Here is an 18,335-nt window from a genome sequence, read left to right as displayed (position 1 = left end):
AATAACATATCACATTCTGCTAGAATTACATCCTTTAGGGCGCCTTTAAAATACCAGGTAACCTACTCTCAGATTTCCACGGTTTTTAGGAATGCTTCGTTTTAATGCCGCTCTCTAAATGTCTAGAGAGTCATGCGACAAAAGACAAGACAGAGTAAAACAACTTTTATTTTGTGACAAGCTTGGGTAGACGGGAAAATTTGATGGATAGCTTTGTGTGTTTTTCTTTTGATTGGCGTATAAGAAACATTCCTCTGGTCAAGCCAAATGAATGGCGTAACTGTGCCACGCAGCTCGATGCGCTTTAACCAATCCCACTATGGCAAAGACTATGAATATTAACAAGGTCAATTTGACGTTGCTTGGTAACCTTGGGGCGTCCAGTCACGTTTCCTAATTAATATTTACAAGCCGAGCCTTCAGTATAGTAGGATTTGCTACCTTTCACTCAATCAGAGTTTACTGGCGTGACGTCACGCTTTGCATTTAATATTCATGAGACAAGCACGGAGGCTGTTTAAAGTTAAATAAACGCAGCGGCGCGACTCGTGTTGCACACTGTGTGCTGCAGCGGCGCTGAGGGACAGGCGACAAAACGAAAAGAGACGAACAGAACCGAACCTGCGCGACAACAAGACTCTTCTAGAGAATGACGTCTATTTGTCCAAGATGCGATAAGACTGTGTTTTTCGGTGAGAGTTTTTCCACTGGAACTATCATTCAGCAGATGAAGTCAAGTTAATTTCATTGTTACTGTATCATTGGACTGGACGGAATAATTGACTCAAATAGCAGGGCATTTATAATACATGCCAAAAGGTCAGGGGAAATTTATTTTGATAAACGAATTCACTTCTGCAAATCTTGACAGAGTTAACGTTACATAACAAGGCTTTGAAACGCGTATTTGTTTGTTTTACAGTCATTCGGTTATAATCAGTGTGATTTGAATACTTTGTTTTCTTTTTTTAGGGTCTTAAATCCTGTTTAATAGTTCAACAACACTAATATTTTATCATTTGCGTTGTTAGTGGCAGTGGTGTGTGTGTGTGTGTGTGTGTGTGTGTGTACTTGATAAACATAAATCTATGTCCCTTTGCAAAAGAGTTAAATGAATCTAGTGAGTTTAACTGGGTCAGAGGAAAAGATTTAGGGTAAAATAGGCCTATGTTAATTAAAAAATTACTATTATTATTTTTCCTGCATACAGCATAGAGATCTCCAGGACCCCAATCTGTCAGTTTCAAGAAGAAGATAATGGTTAATTTTGCAGCCTGTGCAAACTAAGTATTGTTATTCAAAGGTCAAGCACAAGTGACCCTGACGCTCCCACAGCCGCATTGGAGGATGTTCTCTAGTCTGTCCCGTTATTGTCGGCTCCTGTTTAGTATTCTGTCCTGGCATCCAGTATCCACGGGACTAGTAAATGCTATAGCCCGTGAAAAGAGAATTGGGTGACAGTGTTGCGTAAGAATTTGGCAAGGGACTGTTGAACAAAGTGAGCGGATCTGTTGTGCTACTGTTGCAGGTTAGCGGATGGAGTAACTCTCTTTCTGGCTGTGTTGACTTGATTTGATATCCCCACTGAGACTAGACTTCTGAATATGTCTGAGTCAGTGTGCTCTCTGTTTTGACCTGACTAGTTTTGTGCGAGGAAATGTGTGTGAGAGAGACAAACCCTAGGAATGTCTGCTAGTTAGTGTGTAAGGCATTGGGGAGGTGAGTTTAGACCCCACAGTGCACAACGTCAACCTGGAAAATGTTTTTATATCATATGATAGCTCTTTCTCTTAGTATATTATAACTGCAGAAAATATGCATATTGATTGATTGATTGATTGTGGAATGTTGACAAGTGTTTTTTTTTCCCTGAATTGCTTGTATTTCTCACTCATGTGCTTCAAAGTCCATGACTGTTTACTACATGTTTGCTCATAGCAAACTATTGATTTTTTTATTTTATTTATTTATTTGTGAGCTGTTTATGAGTGAGAGAACACGTGCAAACAGTTTTTCACAGTTTTCTACTTTTATACATTTTAAAATGCCATTTATTTTTGTAATGTCAAAGATGAGTTTTTAACAGTCCTTGCTCCAGTATTTTATTGTAACTTGATCCTTTTTTGGTTTGCTGATCAAGAAACATTTCGTGTTATTACCAGTTTTGGAAACAGTTCTGCTAAGTAGTACTGTAAAAACCAAAATACCTTTTTTTCAGGATTCATTGATGAACAGAAAGTTCAAAAGAAGAAAAGAAAAAAAATCTTGCTAACCCCTAATGTTTAAATGATTTAATGATTTTTTTTTATTAATAATTATTTTTTATATCTGTGAAATGGTTGTTCGTTTAAGTGTGCACAAAAATTGCTTGTGAAGATCAGAAAGGCAGAGATAAGATACACTTTTCGACATCCGCTTGATAGGAGCAGAACTGACTCAGCAGGGTTCGGACTGAAACAGGATCTCTATTTCAAGCATTTCTTCAGATGGACCAGTTTGTTCTTCCTCTCCTTTGATGCTGCATTGTTCAAATGAAAACACAGATGCAGACTCCACCCTAAAAATTAGTATTTTGTGTGGATAATCTTCTTAGAGCTCTTGTAAATATTGTTTATAGATATCTCTTCAGATATAAATGCACAAACACACAAAATTGCAGTTGCTGTGTTAAAAAATGCATTTCAGCACTTGCTGAGCTGGACACAACTATAATGATCTACGATTTTACTGTAACAATAACTATAACTATGCACACATATAACTCTAAGTACTTTACCTTTCAAACATTTGGAGCATGTCAGATTTATTAAATGTTTTTGAAAGAAGTTTCTTCTTATATTCAAAATAACGTATATTTTAGTATATTTTAAAATGATAGTAAAGCTAAGGTTTTAGCAGTCAATACTGGAGTCTTCAGTGTCACATGATCCTTCAGAAATCATTCTAATATGCTGATTCGCTGCTCAAGAAACACTTATCAGTGTTGAAAACCGTTGTAATGATTAATATTTCCAAGGTGATACATTTTTTTACAGTTTCTCTGATTAAAGAAACTTCATAAGAACAGCATTTATTTGAAATAGTAAAAACATTTATAATATTACAAAAGATCTGTCAATTTGGATAAATTTAATGCATCCTTTCTGAATAAGAGTATTTAATTCATTTTTTTTTTTTTTTTTTTTTTCAAATCAGACCCTAAACTTAATGGCATGTATACTTGATATTTCTATTTTTCCTTATTGTTATGTTTCCTTTCACTTCAGAAACATAGAACAAGAAGACCATGTGATGCTATTCATACCAAGTTAGGTTTTTGACTAACATACAGTCCACTTACATAGCTGCGTTTACTGGTCAAAAACCAAACATGAATTGAAGAGGCTGTTTGACTGACATGCAAAGCAGCCAAACAGAAGTTTATCACTACATGACATGTGCAATCTTATTAACTGTGTGTAATTTAGATATACAATACTGCAATTAATGCAGTCAACCTCACTATTATATGTAACAGATGCTGATCAGATAACACATTACACTCTTTCCCTGTTCTAGCTGAGAAAGTGAGTTCTCTGGGGAAAAACTGGCACCGTTTCTGTCTGAAATGTGAACGATGTAGTAAGATTCTGTCTCCTGGAGGCCATGCAGAGGTAAGCAGAACTAAAGCTGATATTGCAGACTGAGATGACATTAAAGAAATCTCTCTCTGATCATTGTGCTTGCTTTCTTTCTTTCTTTCTTTCTTTCTTTCTTTCTTTCTTTCTTTCTTTCTTTCTTTCTTTCCTTTTACCTGTTTATTTCCTTGTGAATCTCAATGTCTAGTTCATTAAATATTAGATTTTCTTTAAAAATCTGTTTTGATCCAATAGACCTGTTTGACTCCAGTGCTGATGCCTTTGATCAGAGAGCACACACAGGATCCCTGATGATTCTGTATGTCCTATTTCTTGGTCTGAATGCATCAGCAGAGTTTCTCAGAGTGAAAGCTGCACATCCACAGTGCTGTAGTTTAGCAGGCGATCACACAAGCTCAATCCATTGAACTGACACTGATTGTAGGTCATCCCTGTCAACTTCTATTTGGGTGCCCCTCATTGTTCTTTTTCATTCTTCTTTGTTTCCTCTCTCTTTTATATTGACCTGACATGTGTGAGAGTCCTGCCTGATAAGTTAGGAGATGTTTTCTCGTTCAGTGGTTTGGTGTTTTCTAGTTTCCATGTTTGGGTTAAATGATCATTCATCCATTTCTTTGTAAGTCTGTATTTCACCCGCAGACTTGTCTGTCATCACAAGTAGATGTTTATGGAGGAATTGAAAGTCCTATAATGACTGTAAACACAGATTTGAGTATTTATAATAATTAGATTGGATCTGTCTGGAATGTTCTCTTACTGTCAAGGAAAAATAACAATTACATATATATTGATTATTTATCTATTTAATATTGGATGGAACATTTAAACATGTTTGTTTTCTTGAAACTCTTACATAAAGCCATTCCCATACTCCTTTTGAACCCTGAATGCCAAAATAGCAAAGAACGAAAGGACAAGAAATAAATATCCTCAGTATTCCTTACAAAAGTGCTTGAAAGTTGCTTTTTAAAGTCAGTTTTGCACTATAAAAGAGAAAGGGGATCAACAAGAACTATGGGGGAAGACCGACTGGCTGTGGTAACAGGAAGTGAAACAGATTCTTTTAGTCTTGGGCTTTACTGCTACTTGCCTCTTAGAGGAAATGTAAATCATAATATTCTCAACCGCAAGTGAAATTCCTAAAGAAATAGCAGTATTTTAATCTGTCATTTTAAAACACATGTTTAGTCCGGTACAGCTAGTCCAATTCAAATCATTTTACTGAACAAGTAGGTATATCTGTATGCTCGTCCTCTCCCACACTTAGTGTTACTGTGGGTCTTTACCAGAACTTTTACAAGGACAATAGAGGGACAAAGATAAGTGTCCATTCAAACCAGAAAACAATTGTCTGCCTCTCTTCCTTTCTTCCTTCTCCCTCCTTCTCTCTCAACACGTTCGCGCTTGCATGCACACAAACATAATAGGCACACATAGCTTTAGTTTAATTATAAGGTGAGTTCTGACCTAAAATGAAGGAGGGTTTTGTCTTTTCTAGTGTTTTCTCATTTGTGTTGATAAAAATGGATGGACAAACAGCTCTCCATTGTCTCACTGAAGGATATATTTAGTTTTGTTACTCTTTTATTACAGTCAGTATGTTCCATTTATTGTGTGTGCTCTTTTTCTCTATTGTGTTCAAAACAGCAGGAGGTTGTGTTGTTGGTGTTCACTCGCTGCAGGTGTCGACTGCCTTCTCTTCCTAATTCTATATTTTGCAAAAAGAGCTCTCAGTGGGAACTTAAACTGTATTTTTTAGCTCATGTCACAACTGAGATGCTGAGATAAATGTTGCTTTTAATATCTAAAATATACATTCAAAATCCTTGATGATAAATGTAAAAATAAATGCATTACGTATTTTTCTAATATGTATCACTCAGCAGCGTTATGTGCACACTCATGCACTTAAATGCATGCACTCTAAAATAGAGGTGTGTGTGTGTGTGTGTGTGTGTGTGTGTGTGTGTGTGTGTGTGTGTGTGTGTGGCATGTCCTGATTTTGCCAAGTTCGATGTGTTCCTAGGTCAACATATTTTGTTGACCCTGGAACAACATTTTACTCCAAAAATATATTCTTAACCATATCCCTACACCTAAACCTAACCTTAACCGTGAGTAATCCCTAAAATCAGAGGAAATGATAGATGAATGACACTGATGTACAAGCACCAAACACTGATTTTAAGCATAAACTTCACAAAATCTATAAACTGGTTCTTCAAATCTGATTGGTTAATCACAATGTTGTTCCAGGGTCAACAACGATGTTGTCCCAGGAACATGTCTCACTTGGTAAAATCAGGTTCCTGACTGGGTCTTTTTATGCAGTCTGGGAGGAGCAGGAAGGAACAGAAGGATAAACAAAGACCTCTAATGAATCCAGCACGACACAAGCCTCTCTCTTTTATTCTGTCTCACACACACACACACACACACACACACACATACTTATGATCATTTTATTTTATTAATTTTAATATTTAGTAATAAAAAAATCATAGAATATATATAATATTGCTATGTCAGAATATTTGTCGTTTTTTTTTTTTAGATTGTGTCAGCTTTTAAACTGAATTGGGAAAATTATTTTCTGTATTTCATTAGGTTTAGTGTGTTTCATTGACATAAAAAACTGTTGTCTATGCAGCAAAGCTGCACTGAAATAAGAAATTCTGCTTAGTAAATAAAAACAAAAGTCAAATGGAATTAAAGAGATTTTCTCTGTCACAAACAGCATGATGGATTGCCTTACTGTCATAAACCCTGCTATGGAACACTCTTTGGACCAAAAGGTATGTACAATATGTTGCTGCTGATTGGTTTTAGTGGTAGTTGCTCTTTATGCGATGTGTATTCCTGTACAAGAAATAAAGGTTTGAATCAGGGCTCATTTAACAACATCTGACTTGCAGTGACTTTTAGAATAACCTTCCAAGCAAAGACAGTACACTTAACCACTAGAAACATTATCCTGTGTGTGTGTGTGTGTGTGTGTGTGTGTGTGTGTGTGTGTGTGTGTGTGTGTGTGTGTGTGTGTGTGTGTGTGTGTGTGTGTGTGTGTGTGTGTGTGTGTGTGTGAGTGAGAGAGAGAGAAAGAGAAAGTGTGTGTGTGAGAGAGAGAGAGAGAGAGAGAAAGTGTGTGTGTGTGTGTGTGAGAGAGAGAGAGAGAGATAAAGAAAGAAAGAGGGTTTGTGAGATCAGTTTTAGTTTATTTCCTTCAATCTGGAAAATAATATATTTTATGTAAAACATACTGAAAAAAGTTTAATAAGAGCTATTTTTGCTTGTTTAATTTTAAATCTCCCACATGTTGGTTGAAATCATCCAGATTAAAGCAGGTCTATCAGATTGAAACAGATCTTACAGGGACATTTCATTCAGTACCTTTATTTGAAACTCTAATTAGACTGTGTCTGTTAAATGGGATCTAAACTACACAGACATGGAGAGATGATTACACTCATAGGGAGTCCTATTTTCCCTTACAAACCATATTAATAGTGGCTACCCGAATGCATACAAATATGATCATCTACACATATATCCACAAAAAAAAAGAAAAAAAAAAAGTTGCCCTGTCTTCTTAAACACCCCAGTCACCAGAAGAGTTAAAGCAGATCCAGTGACGACATAAGAGACACGCATAGTGGCTGACTGAGGTTTGTGTGTGTGTGTGTGTTTGTTTGAAAAAAAAAAAAAAGTACTTTTTTGTAAGATGTTAGGTTTCAGTGAATATATTATACTAATGGACACTCAGACGTAAGGATATGCTTGTTTCAGGCTGTAATATACCATTTTATCAGGATCTCAAGAGGATATTTTTGGCTTTTGTCTAATGCTATCTACAATAGGAGAGTCTGAACACTTTGATATGAGCTTTATCAACCATTAACACTTGCTTGCTTGGTAATGGAATGGTACTCACTGTTCTGTCCTCTCATTGGTAGGTGTAAATATTGGTGGGGCGGGGTCTTACATATACGAAACACCTACTCAGACACCCGTCAACAAATCATGTAACAGCCCTTCAGACAGTTCGCCCACCACACCTTGGACCAGCTCCCAGATCAGCTTCAATCAACCTAAAGGTACTGTAAGACAGACTGCTGGGGGACTGTATTCAGCAAGGACACATTAGATTGATCTAAAGTGATAGCAAATTCATTTTAGATGTGAGAAAAGATTGCTATGTATCAGTGTATCACAAACATTTTTCTAGCAGAAATTTGTCAAAAAGCCTTGAAATGATCAAACAGCAAAAAAAAAAATTTAAAAAAATAATAATAATGATAATTATGAAATAAACCTTCAAATAAGAAAAACGTTATCTAGTTTGAATCAAAATGACACTGAGATTATAAAAAACAGAGATACAGTCACAAATTCAATTACCTTTTTATTTTTATTCTTAAACTTAGAGGTGAAAGTGTTTTGCATAATATACTGTCAAAAATGACATCTAAGCATTTAGACACTTTTTGGTTGTCAAACATTAGTGGTGAATGTCCTCAGTTAATGTGGTGAACGCATCTGTGGGACACCTGTTGAACTTGAAGGGAACTGGCTTCCTACATCCCGGGACAGATTAATGCACGGGCCTACCGGGCACATGCCCAGGTCAATAGACCAAAGTGGGGCCCAGCCGAAATACTGCTCCTCCAGGAACGCAATTTCAGCCGTGCCCACTCAGGATTTTAAGCATAGTAGATTTTGAATGCAGCTTCCCAAAGACCAGAAATGGCTGAATAATGTGTATATATATATATATATATATATATATATATATATATATATATATATATATATATATATATATATATATATATATATATATATATATATATATATTTAATATGATTAGAACGTTCAGTGCAGTGCAATTTCATCTGCCAAATTCAAATCTGCATTCGTGCTTTGGCTGGCGCTGAACCAGATGTGTTATAACCGATCACACAGGATTCTGTTGAGTTTATGAATGCAATGGCAAATCAGAGGCATTCAGATGAGTCATCGCTGAAAAGCCTTTGTTTTGTTCAGTGCACGCTCACTGACTAAATGCTGCTCTCCAGAGAATTATCTCATAAACAAAGTGCAGATTTGTGTATGATGTAAGTAAGATATTCATTTCACAGTATAAACAGCTTCAGTTATTATAATGGGAGTTGTTGAGAGTGCTTGAACTCTGTCTAGACTGAAGTTATAATTCTTTGAAAATGCTAATATTATTTGCTCTCTTTATGTACACTGAAAGTGTTATAATTAGTTGCTTACAATTAGTAACTTTTTTTATTAAATTTACGTTAAATACAAAGCCAGTCATATTGTCATATGTAATTTCGTTATGACATGACACCCATATCTAAGTTAAAAGATGGTTTTATGCATAGGCTAGTTAATAGATTACACTAATATTAAGCTACTTTTCCCATAGCCCATTATAGATAAACTAACATGATCTATAAAGGTGCAAAATGTATTTATTTATGTTTAAGAATTGTGATATTTTATGATATAATTAACAAGTTTGGGAAAATTTTGAATAAAAAAACAAAAAAAAGCCTTTAATCAGTCCGTGCCCAGGGCACTGCTGTGTCATAATCCATCCCTGCCTACATCTACTAAAATCACCTTGATATCAGTCGGACAAAAGTATTCGAAAATGGCCAAAAAAGAAGGTTGTTCCTGAAAAAAGGTCTAGCATCTTTTGACTGCAGATGCCTCTTGATTTAATATTTTGTCTTGTAGTGAAATGACATTTATTCATAGTTAAGTGTGACTTAAGTGTCCAAATGTGTCCATATGCTATTTTTAGCCACTCTATGTGTATAAACACACTATTCCAGGCTGCATTACTCCCCACATTCCATTATACATTAACACTTCCTTGGCACTTTTAACCCACACATACACAGATTCCCACACAGAGTGGGAGACAGAAATACTTAAACGTGTGTGTTGTAATGGAGGGGTGGGAGGATGGTTTTCTATAGTGACCCCCTTGGGATTTTAATGCGGTGGAATTTTAATGGCCTTCGTTGATTGGTTGCTTTCCTAAAATATTTCCCCTTAATAGGTGTTTTCCGACAGGCAGGACATTGCAGGAATGTTAGGGGAGGGATTTAGGGACCATTGTAGAAACGTCCGGAGGAATGTCTCAGAACGTAATGCATTTCCCAAACACGTGAGCCAAGCACCATGATAAAATGAGCACAGAAGAAGACATTAGGATCTATAACTGGTAACAGTCTGTCATCTTTGATGTGAGACAGAAGTGTTGATTTAAAGTTTGTTTGGGAACGGAAATGCTGCAGATTCTTATCAAAGCAGAAATGAATTATTGTCCTCTGGGGCTGAAATTATAGTAATAGTTCATCAACTTTTATCATGCACAGAGATATGAATATAAAAGCAAAATAAAATGTATATACAGATACATAAAAGATTTTGCTCTTGTTTTTAGCTTCCACTGTGCCTACACGTATGTTTGCTGGAGAGACTTATCTGTGTCCCGGCTGTGGAAAGGCAGTTTATTTCGGTGAGTCCAGTGAATCAAAACTATGACTTTTCAGACATTTGAGAACTTTCAGGAATGTCTGTGGTTGGCTGCTGTGTGTGAGTGTGTATGGTTTTGTGCTGCTGTATTTGTGCAGTATTCGCTCTGACCACTCTGAGATTTTGAGTTCTTTTAAAGGGGAACAGCAAGAATTACAGTCAGTAAGTCAGTCAAGACAAATGTTTTTTTTTTTTTTTTAAATAGCTTAAGGTGATAGTCAAAGATAAGTTATTGTTTATGATAGTTACTCCTAGTTTAATAGACTTAACATTTAAAAACTTTTTAGTTATGTTTAAGCCATACACAGTCAAGTTATAAATGATATGTAAAATTGTATAATTAAGTGATTTATGTTTTATCTATTCCATGTTTTATATCTAATTATTTTAAAATAAACACTTATGTTAATTTTCTGAATATACATTTGATATTATTCTTTATGTATAGATAACCATTAAAAACAGTGATGTAATGTGATGTCATGGTCTAATGCTGCAGCTGAGAAGGTGATGTCACTGGGTCGTAACTGGCACAGGCCTTGTCTTCGCTGTATGAGGTGCAAGAAAACACTGACCCCTGGTGGTCATGCAGAGGTACTCACAAATGTGTCATATAACCTGCTACTTTTATTAAAGCACAATATGCAATTACTACTACGTATCTCTGAAGAGATGTATTCGCATGTATTTTTGTATTATTATTATTATTATTATTATTATTATTTTGTTGTTTTAAATATTAAATTACACGATTAAAACAGTAGCTAAATCTGAAATGTAAATCCTGTATTTAATGTAAATGATGTATTTGTAGAATATCTACCATGATGATTGCTTTATCATCGCTTCAAACTCCTTAATAATTTGCAGTATTTCCTCTGTTTTCCGCAGCATGAGGGCAGCCCGTACTGCCATGTGCCCTGCTATGGGTACCTTTATGGACCAAAAGGTGTAAACATTGGAAAGGTGGGCTGTTACATTTACGAGAAAGAGAATGCAGAGAATGAAATGCCAACCGAACATTAAGTCACAAGGGAAAGCGCCCTTTTTTTATTTGTTACAGAAATATTTTTTACATATAAAAAACAATTGTAAGGTATAAAGATTTATTTTCACATGGATATATGCAAATGTAGTTGCATGTTGCATGTATTCTGATCATCAGAAATGGCCACTGGCATCTTGTAAAAAAAAAAGTCACTTAAACATGCACACATACATAGGCTCTTTCTCTCAGATTTGACTGTTTTTCACAAACAAACTCACAATTTCCATTTATTCATTCACGCCTGTGATCTGTAATTATTACATGGCACTGGAGAAAGTTGTAAATCCTTGTGTAACTAATAAAACACTTTAAAATAACTTTGCAATTGTTCTTTCAGGGAATAGGTTTAAATTAAGTCTGAATCTGCACACAATCTCAGTGGTCCTCATTGGTTTAATTTGTTGTTATTTTCTCCTCATCCTCCTGCTTGTCATGATCTTTAATGAGATTTTTCCTATTCAATATGAGAAAAAAATTAATTGGTTAATGAACACACAGTATAAACTTTACAGATTCTTTTAGATTAAACACACCCTCATCTGTTTTGGTCTCAATTTGACTTCTTTGGCTCAATAGAATTACATAAGTGTAGTGTTCAGCAGTGTGTTAATACAAGTCTTTTATAATTTCCTTAACAAAATACTATACAGTAGGTTATGACTTACCCAGTCTCCTCGACATCCTCTATAGTCTCAGGCAGACACCTGTCTCGTGTCTCAGGTAACTGCCAGGCCACCACAGAAGCAATGAGTGCCACAGAACACAGGATAGTCTGAGGGAAGTGGCCCCAAAAACTGTCCAATAGCAGGACTAGAGGAGCCAAACACACTCCCAGACGGCCCATGAACGAGTTATATCCTATCCCATTTTGCCTGAAGGATCCAGTCATATAAATGATTTAGTTATGAAATGAGGAAATGTATGTAGGATGCGAATGCAAAATACGCACTCCTTTATTTTACATTTATATCAAATAGTAAATATATCATTATGTTGACTGTTTTTAATTGTTACCTGAGGACGGTTGGGTAAAGCTCCGAGCTGAATAATACAATTGTACAAAAAGCTGCAACAGCGAAACCTTTACCCAGTACTGCCACCACAGTACGACCAACCCACTGATCTGAATGTGAAAGAGAGGATGTCTCAATAGACAAAATATTGTATCCTCTAGTGGCATTTCTGGTATAAGTTAAAGTTTGAATACGCTTATGCCACCTCTATTTCTTGCTTTAAAGTGATTTTTTTTTTTCATTCTATCTTATTATGCATTATACAGTTGTAGTTTTGATCCACGAAATCTAATCGACCAAGCAGCGTCTCACAGTTAAAATTGTGACTGTTCCTGCAGTTACATCATTCCGCCAGCAGGTGGAGGCGTATCTCAAACATCTCACCCTGGAAAAACTCGTTTCAGAAAGGCATCATCACTCATTCAAAATAAATAGCGTTATCTTTAGGGATGGCGTTAGCACCCAAAACACAGCTATACTTACTAATATTTTTCATTTATTTCTATCTCGATTGTACAGTGTTACATGGTTTAGGTTTTTCAGTAAATGTCAATAAATGTTTTTTGGACAAGGTCTCCAAGTGCTATTAAGTACTGTCATGATTGCATATATAATGATTATTAATTATGGCTAGAATGGCTTTAACGTTCACCAAAACCACTGTGGTGAACTTCTATTTTATATTCTAGGAACAGACACTGCAGGGACACGAAATCTCACAAGGCAGCATAACACTGAAATCTGTTATATGACACAGAATGGTTTTAATGTTACCTAAATTCATTCTGGTGCAGATTAATTACCTTTTTTGTATCCCAGAAAGCATTTTGCTCTGATGTGAACAGTATCAGACATAGCCTACTGTAGCCTAAAGAAAGGTCAGCTTATCTGACAAGGCCGCATTAAAGGTTACTGAAATCCGTTACCCCCCTCTATTTCACACAGAATGGTTTTACTTATAATTTTACCCAAATACACTATAAACCTCTCTCTCCTGTGTTTTAGAAGGCATTTTGGTCTGATGTGAACATTAACAGACATACAGTGTGCTCACTGAGTCTTACAAGGCAACATAGCCGGCTACCGAAATGATGTCTGCAGTTTTAAAGTCTTGTTAATCTGTCATATAAAAGTGATAATACTGCTTTTCCAATATATTCAGTAGCAACATTACTTTTGCACATGTAATCATATCATTGCATAATCATATGTTGTTTTTGCCAGTCTTACCTTTGGGTATGAATATGTTAATCATGAGGCTGATTCCAGCCAACAGCTGAGCTCCTGCTTCAGTTTTGCGTCTACCAATCTTCTCCAGCATGTAATATACTATCAGTTTAGATGGAACCTCAATGGCTCCATACACAAACTGAGTGAGGTACATATTTAGTCCAAAGCCTGTGATGTTGAGGCTGATACCATAGGTCATAGTGGCAACACAAAACCTGTGAGAAGTGAAAAGCCATTAGTAGATTAATTGTTATCCAGACACTGACGTCTGTTCTTTGTTCTGTAATCTAGTGCCACTGAAGGTTATAATGAAGCCAACAGCCTGCATTACTTCAACTATTTTTTTAAATACAGTAATTGTATTTAATTGCAGGAATCCTCAAGAGAAACTACATAAACTATGATTCTGCAATGAAATCTTCACCGATCAGAGAACAGAAACAAGCAAACTCATATATGTTTAAATAACACATATTTTACAATAAGTAAAAAAAAAAAAAGAAAAAAAAAAAAGCTGTTAAGCACAGACGTGTTCTTTTGATTTTTGCCTGACTTTCAAATACTTATTTGAAAAGTGAATTGAATTGAACTTATTTGCTTTAAATCAAAGTTTTCAGTGTGTTTCACCTCATAACTGGCTTTTCAGTTTATGGCTTTTATCTCTTTAACAAAGACCATTTAAAAATCTTTATAAAAAAAATAAAATGTGGGCAGATATTGTTGAACTGTGGATCATTTCCGCACCATATGGTTCCTGTTAGAAGAGCCAGTCTTCTCATCTTAGGGGTTCTGACAAGGTCCAGGTATGAATAATTATTCTTGCCCTCATCTGTAGCTATGTAGAGAGCCTATAGAAGAAAGACAGAGATGTACTGTAGTTAGCTTACAGACTGACAATTGTTTAAAAAAACTGATCAATCCCTTGTTATATATCATTTTCTTTTACCTCAGGTTTGATTCTTGAAATAACTTCCTCCTTGCGATTCATGACAGCACATTTTTTAAGATAATAATGAGCTTTTTCTACCCTCCCATTGGCTATCAGCCACCGAGCCGACTCTGGAACCCACCTACATCAGAGACATTTGCTCTATAGAACATTCTTACCTTTAATTTACTCATTTGACAGAATATGCAAGGTCCATTACCACCAGAGGACTGTGGATAGCAGTAAAGGTGACGTGACGGCCACTGTCAGCCATCTCCAGTCTCTGATATAGAATGCAAAAAGAGACAATGAGGTGCTCCCAACAGCCCATGCCATGCTGCCAGTTATAGATACAAGCCTTCTGTGCTGAATGTCCACCCACTCCACATCTGAAGAAAGACATGCACAGTAAGGCCATTTTACTTTATTTTCAGATTCAATCATAATCTGAGGACCTGAGATAGGGGTCTTACTCAGTACGACTGAGACGATAACGATGCCAGTGATGGTGAATCCACTAAAGAATCTCAACACTGCAAACATGATGAAGGAGGAAGAAAAGATGCTGGCCAATGTAAAAGCCATTCCTGATATATAGGACACCAACAGCATCGGCTTACGGCCAAATCTACATGCCAAACCAAAATAATTATAATTATTATTTATACAGAACATTTCCTGCTTGTGGCAGTCTTCCAAAAATGCTAATTGTTCAAAATATTTATTGTAATACACAGTTCTGTTTTTTTTTAAACATCACCTGTCACTCATGCCTCCAAAAAAAGCTGCTCCAAACATCACTCCGACAAAGAAAATGGTGGTCACAGCTTTATTCAGACCTTTTTTATCACATACCAGATCCCACTTAGAAATAAAAAGAGATGGAAAATAATTATGTAATGAACTGCTTCAGGAACTTTTCAAAACTACTGTAAATCTGGATGAAATATATCACTGGTTTTATCATGACATTTTCATTCGAAGGTACGTTGCCTTGAAACTCAAACTTATTTTTTTTTTTATGTGAAAGGGAGGACATACTAACTTGACACTGTAAAAACTAATAGTGAAATTTACTAAATAAAACAATTAGTTTGAACTTTAATTTTGGGGGGTTACTGCTGTGCTGAAGAGTAGAATTTAAGGTTAAGTTGAGAATGATCCAGTGACTAAAAAACTCTTACTTTATTTGAAAAGCTATAACTCTTTTTTTTAATTCCAATGCACAGAATTTCTAACTGACTTGCTGCCTTATGAGGCAATGACTTTGCAGGTATTGTTTCTACATGAAGGCACCTCATGAAAGTGATTTCGTACAGGCTTCTGAGGCAGCATAATGGTTTAATGATCTACAACAAAATAGAATGAGTTTTGGTGAAAACTAAATGAATATTTAAGTACTATAATGCTGATTTCCCGCTAGAAATAACATTGAATGGAATGCACAGGATTGTGGGATATCAAAGGCAGCGAAGGATACATCAGTGTTCCCTTCAAAACTCAATCAGAAGAAGTTACCTCCGGAGACAGGAAGTAAAACAGAATTTGGATCCGGACATGTCTTGATGCCTTCCCGCCTTGGAGTGCTGCCTCCGTAGGCAGCATTTTAGAGATTTCAGACGCAGCCTCCGTTTCATTTAGGTTTCAAGGTTTAGCTAAACAATGCATTTGAGTATAGTTTATAGTGATTCAAATAAAAAAACTTTTTACAGTACTTATTAATATTGTTTTTTAAACTTAAATGGTTTAAGGCAATCCTGAAATGATTAGGAGTAGAAGTAGGGATTTTTCAGCACACAGGCCCATCCTAGCAAGAAAGGGGTCAACAACATGGTTTATAAAGTGCAGCAGCTTCTTCTCTGAAATCTTACCTGTGTGGCAAGAGTGCTGATGAACGTGCTGTTGTCATACTCCCATCCATTCTGGCACGGGACTACTGGAAGTTCTGAACTGCTGGAGGAGTTTGTCAACAGATGAAACTGAGGATGAGAGAACATGTGACAAGAAGCAGGAGTCCCATCATCTTGCACTGGAATACTGACAGTCAGTTTCTGCTTCCGACTCAGATTCCCAAAGATTCCCTCGGCATCCAGAGAACTGATATCACAGTGGTGAGATGGGATGGCGCCGATAAAGTTGCTTAATAGAAAGTGACACGGTAAAGTGAATCGTCCTACAAGACTGATGCAAAGAATCATCTTCTGGAACCTGCCGAAGCCATTGATCTCTGTAATTAGATCTTCAAACTTCATGGTTTTTGTTGATACACAGACTTTCCTCAGTGTCTTCCTGCAAAATCCAAGGTTTATGTGGGGAGTTTTTACGGGATAACAAAGGTTAAGTTAACTGGATGTCAGACGCATCTTGTACTTTGGTCATTAAAAAAAATGCTGTTGTTGTAAGTCTGTTTGTGTGTGTGTGTGTGTGTGTGTGTCCATGTCTTTCAGACAATCTGCTACCCATAGTAGTTTGTCAGCAGGGGTGAATGATTTGTGATTTGGTTGTTAATGCTGGTAAAATAGTGTCTTGCCATCTGTGCAGTTAATGCACATGGACAAAATATGCCATCTAAATGCCTACAGATTAATTTAGAGAAAGAGTATGCAGAAACACATTCATAGGTGATGCTGGCAGATTTGGTTGTTTGTATGGTCATACTGATTAACTTTTTTGTTATAATTGAATGACAAAAAACAGCACTGATCTGGGCTTAGAAAACCTTTCAGACAGCTGTTTTTCACCTTGCTGATTGAGGTTCACAAGGATTTGTGGTTCAAGGATTAAATCAAAGGCTTTTGTCACTTAACATTGTGTGCATAGGCCCAAAGAAATAAATTATTTTATTCATATCCTTCTCCGTAAACACTTACATTATGCATTTTGTAAGCAATTTTAGAGAAGCACTAGGGCAAGATTCCAGATTACTGATTAATGAACAGGTTTCAAGTTTCATAACATATCTTTCGTCATTATCCCAGATGAAGCAACTTGAATAAACTATCCATACAAGTTAGTAAGCCAGTGCCAAACCTGGCTTGGATTTTTTTTTGCGCAGTTTCTGTGACCTGGTTTTATAAATCTGAAAACTTTAGTCCGTATGCAAAATCTATCTTTTGTGTCTACGTACACTTTCAAGATGAAATCTACAGAGAGTTTTATAAATGAGACCCCTGGGGCATAAATATTGTCTAACAGTGTGTGTGTGTGTGTGTGTGTGTGTGTGTGTGTGTGTGTGTGTGTGTGTGTGTGTGTGTGTGTGTGTGTTTATCACTGTTGCCGCAAGTTGTTTTTTTTTTTATGTTTGATTTATACGACTCTTGATCCCACGATAGCCAATGAGAGCAAGCAAGCGTCACCTACCTTGCCATGAAAGTAGAGAGCATCGCCCATATTCTTTTTTTATACTGTGAAACAGAACACATGCCAGGTGCCAGGCCAACCCTCAGATAAACATCCCATCCAGGAAATACTTATTTCAGAGGGGTAGCATCACTACTTCAAATTAAATAGTGATAGCACCAAAAATCACTGCTGTAATATTTTACATTTGATTCATTGCTTGCTCGATTGTACGCTGTGTTACATGGGTTAGGTTATTCAATGAATACCAATAAATGGTTATTGGGCAAAGTATTCAAGAGCTTTTGTGTATTATCATGATTGCATATATAATTATTAATTATAGCTATAATATTCACCAGAATTACTCTGGTGAAGTCTAAACACCTACAGTATTTTGGTCTGATGTGAACAGCAACATACACTGCAGGGACACCAAACCTGACAAGACAGCATTACAGGTTACTGAAATCTGTGCTCTATATGACACAGAATGATTTTAATGTTACTTAAATTCACTCTGGTGCAGTTTAATAACCTTTATTTTGTATCCCAGAAAGAATTTTGCTCTGATGTGAACAGAA

The 18,335-nt window shown here is 36.2% G+C and overlaps 2 protein-coding genes across 3 annotated transcripts; one reads left to right on the top strand and one right to left on the bottom strand.

Annotated features, from left to right (window-relative positions):
- Positions 1 to 520: 520 nt before the first annotated feature.
- Positions 521 to 11,558, top strand: LOC113117156 (cysteine-rich protein 2-like). Of its 2 annotated transcripts, none has more exons than XM_026285612.1 (7): positions 521 to 692; positions 3,559 to 3,653; positions 6,376 to 6,433; positions 7,589 to 7,729; positions 10,102 to 10,176; positions 10,693 to 10,787; positions 11,085 to 11,558. In XM_026285612.1, the coding sequence occupies exons 1-7, from the start codon at positions 650 to 652 to the stop codon at positions 11,217 to 11,219; spliced, it is 642 nt and encodes a 213-aa protein (XP_026141397.1). In that variant the 5' UTR covers positions 521 to 649; the 3' UTR covers positions 11,220 to 11,558. The 2 variants fall into 2 exon arrangements, with proteins under 2 accessions (XP_026141397.1, XP_026141398.1); XM_026285613.1 differs by lacking the exon at positions 521 to 692 and adding an exon at positions 695 to 819.
- slc22a7b.3 (solute carrier family 22 member 7b, tandem duplicate 3) lies at positions 11,216 to 16,795 on the bottom strand. The gene is made up of 10 exons (XM_026285611.1): positions 16,284 to 16,795; positions 15,173 to 15,276; positions 14,886 to 15,040; positions 14,633 to 14,801; positions 14,431 to 14,554; positions 14,229 to 14,332; positions 13,485 to 13,699; positions 12,256 to 12,364; positions 11,907 to 12,113; positions 11,216 to 11,695 (listed from the first exon to the last, which is right to left on the bottom strand). The coding sequence occupies exons 1-10, from the start codon at positions 16,662 to 16,664 to the stop codon at positions 11,635 to 11,637; spliced, it is 1,629 nt and encodes a 542-aa protein (XP_026141396.1). The 5' UTR covers positions 16,665 to 16,795; the 3' UTR covers positions 11,216 to 11,634.
- Between the last annotated feature and the right edge of the window lie 1,540 nt (positions 16,796 to 18,335).

The sequence above is a fragment of the Carassius auratus genome, chromosome 17 (genome assembly GCF_003368295.1).
Source record: "Carassius auratus strain Wakin chromosome 17, ASM336829v1, whole genome shotgun sequence".
NCBI lineage: Eukaryota > Metazoa > Chordata > Actinopteri > Cypriniformes > Cyprinidae > Carassius > Carassius auratus.
This window is presented reverse-complemented; position numbering and strand designations above follow the sequence as displayed.

What these genes read in the sequence shown, in the direction of transcription:
- LOC113117156 (XM_026285612.1), top strand. Translation starts at nt 650, where the DNA reads ATGACGTCTATTTGTCCAAGATGCGATAAGACTGTGTTTTTCG. An exon ending in CTCCTGGAGGCCATGCAGAG is followed by an intron (nt 3,654 to 6,375) that starts GTAAGCAGAACT and finishes TGTCACAAACAG; the next exon opens with CATGATGGATTGCCTTACTG. An exon ending in TGGAAAGGCAGTTTATTTCG is followed by an intron (nt 10,177 to 10,692) that starts GTGAGTCCAGTG and finishes CTAATGCTGCAG; the next exon opens with CTGAGAAGGTGATGTCACTG.
- slc22a7b.3 (XM_026285611.1), bottom strand. Translation starts at nt 16,664, where the DNA reads ATGAAGTTTGAAGATCTAATTACAGAGATCAATGGCTTCGGCAGGTTC. An exon ending in CTATCCACAGTCCTCTGGTG is followed by an intron (nt 14,555 to 14,632) that starts GTAATGGACCTT and finishes TCTCTGATGTAG; the next exon opens with GTGGGTTCCAGAGTCGGCTC. An exon ending in GAGGATGTCGAGGAGACTGG is followed by an intron (nt 11,696 to 11,906) that starts GTAAGTCATAAC and finishes CATATTGAATAG; the next exon opens with GAAAAATCTCATTAAAGATC.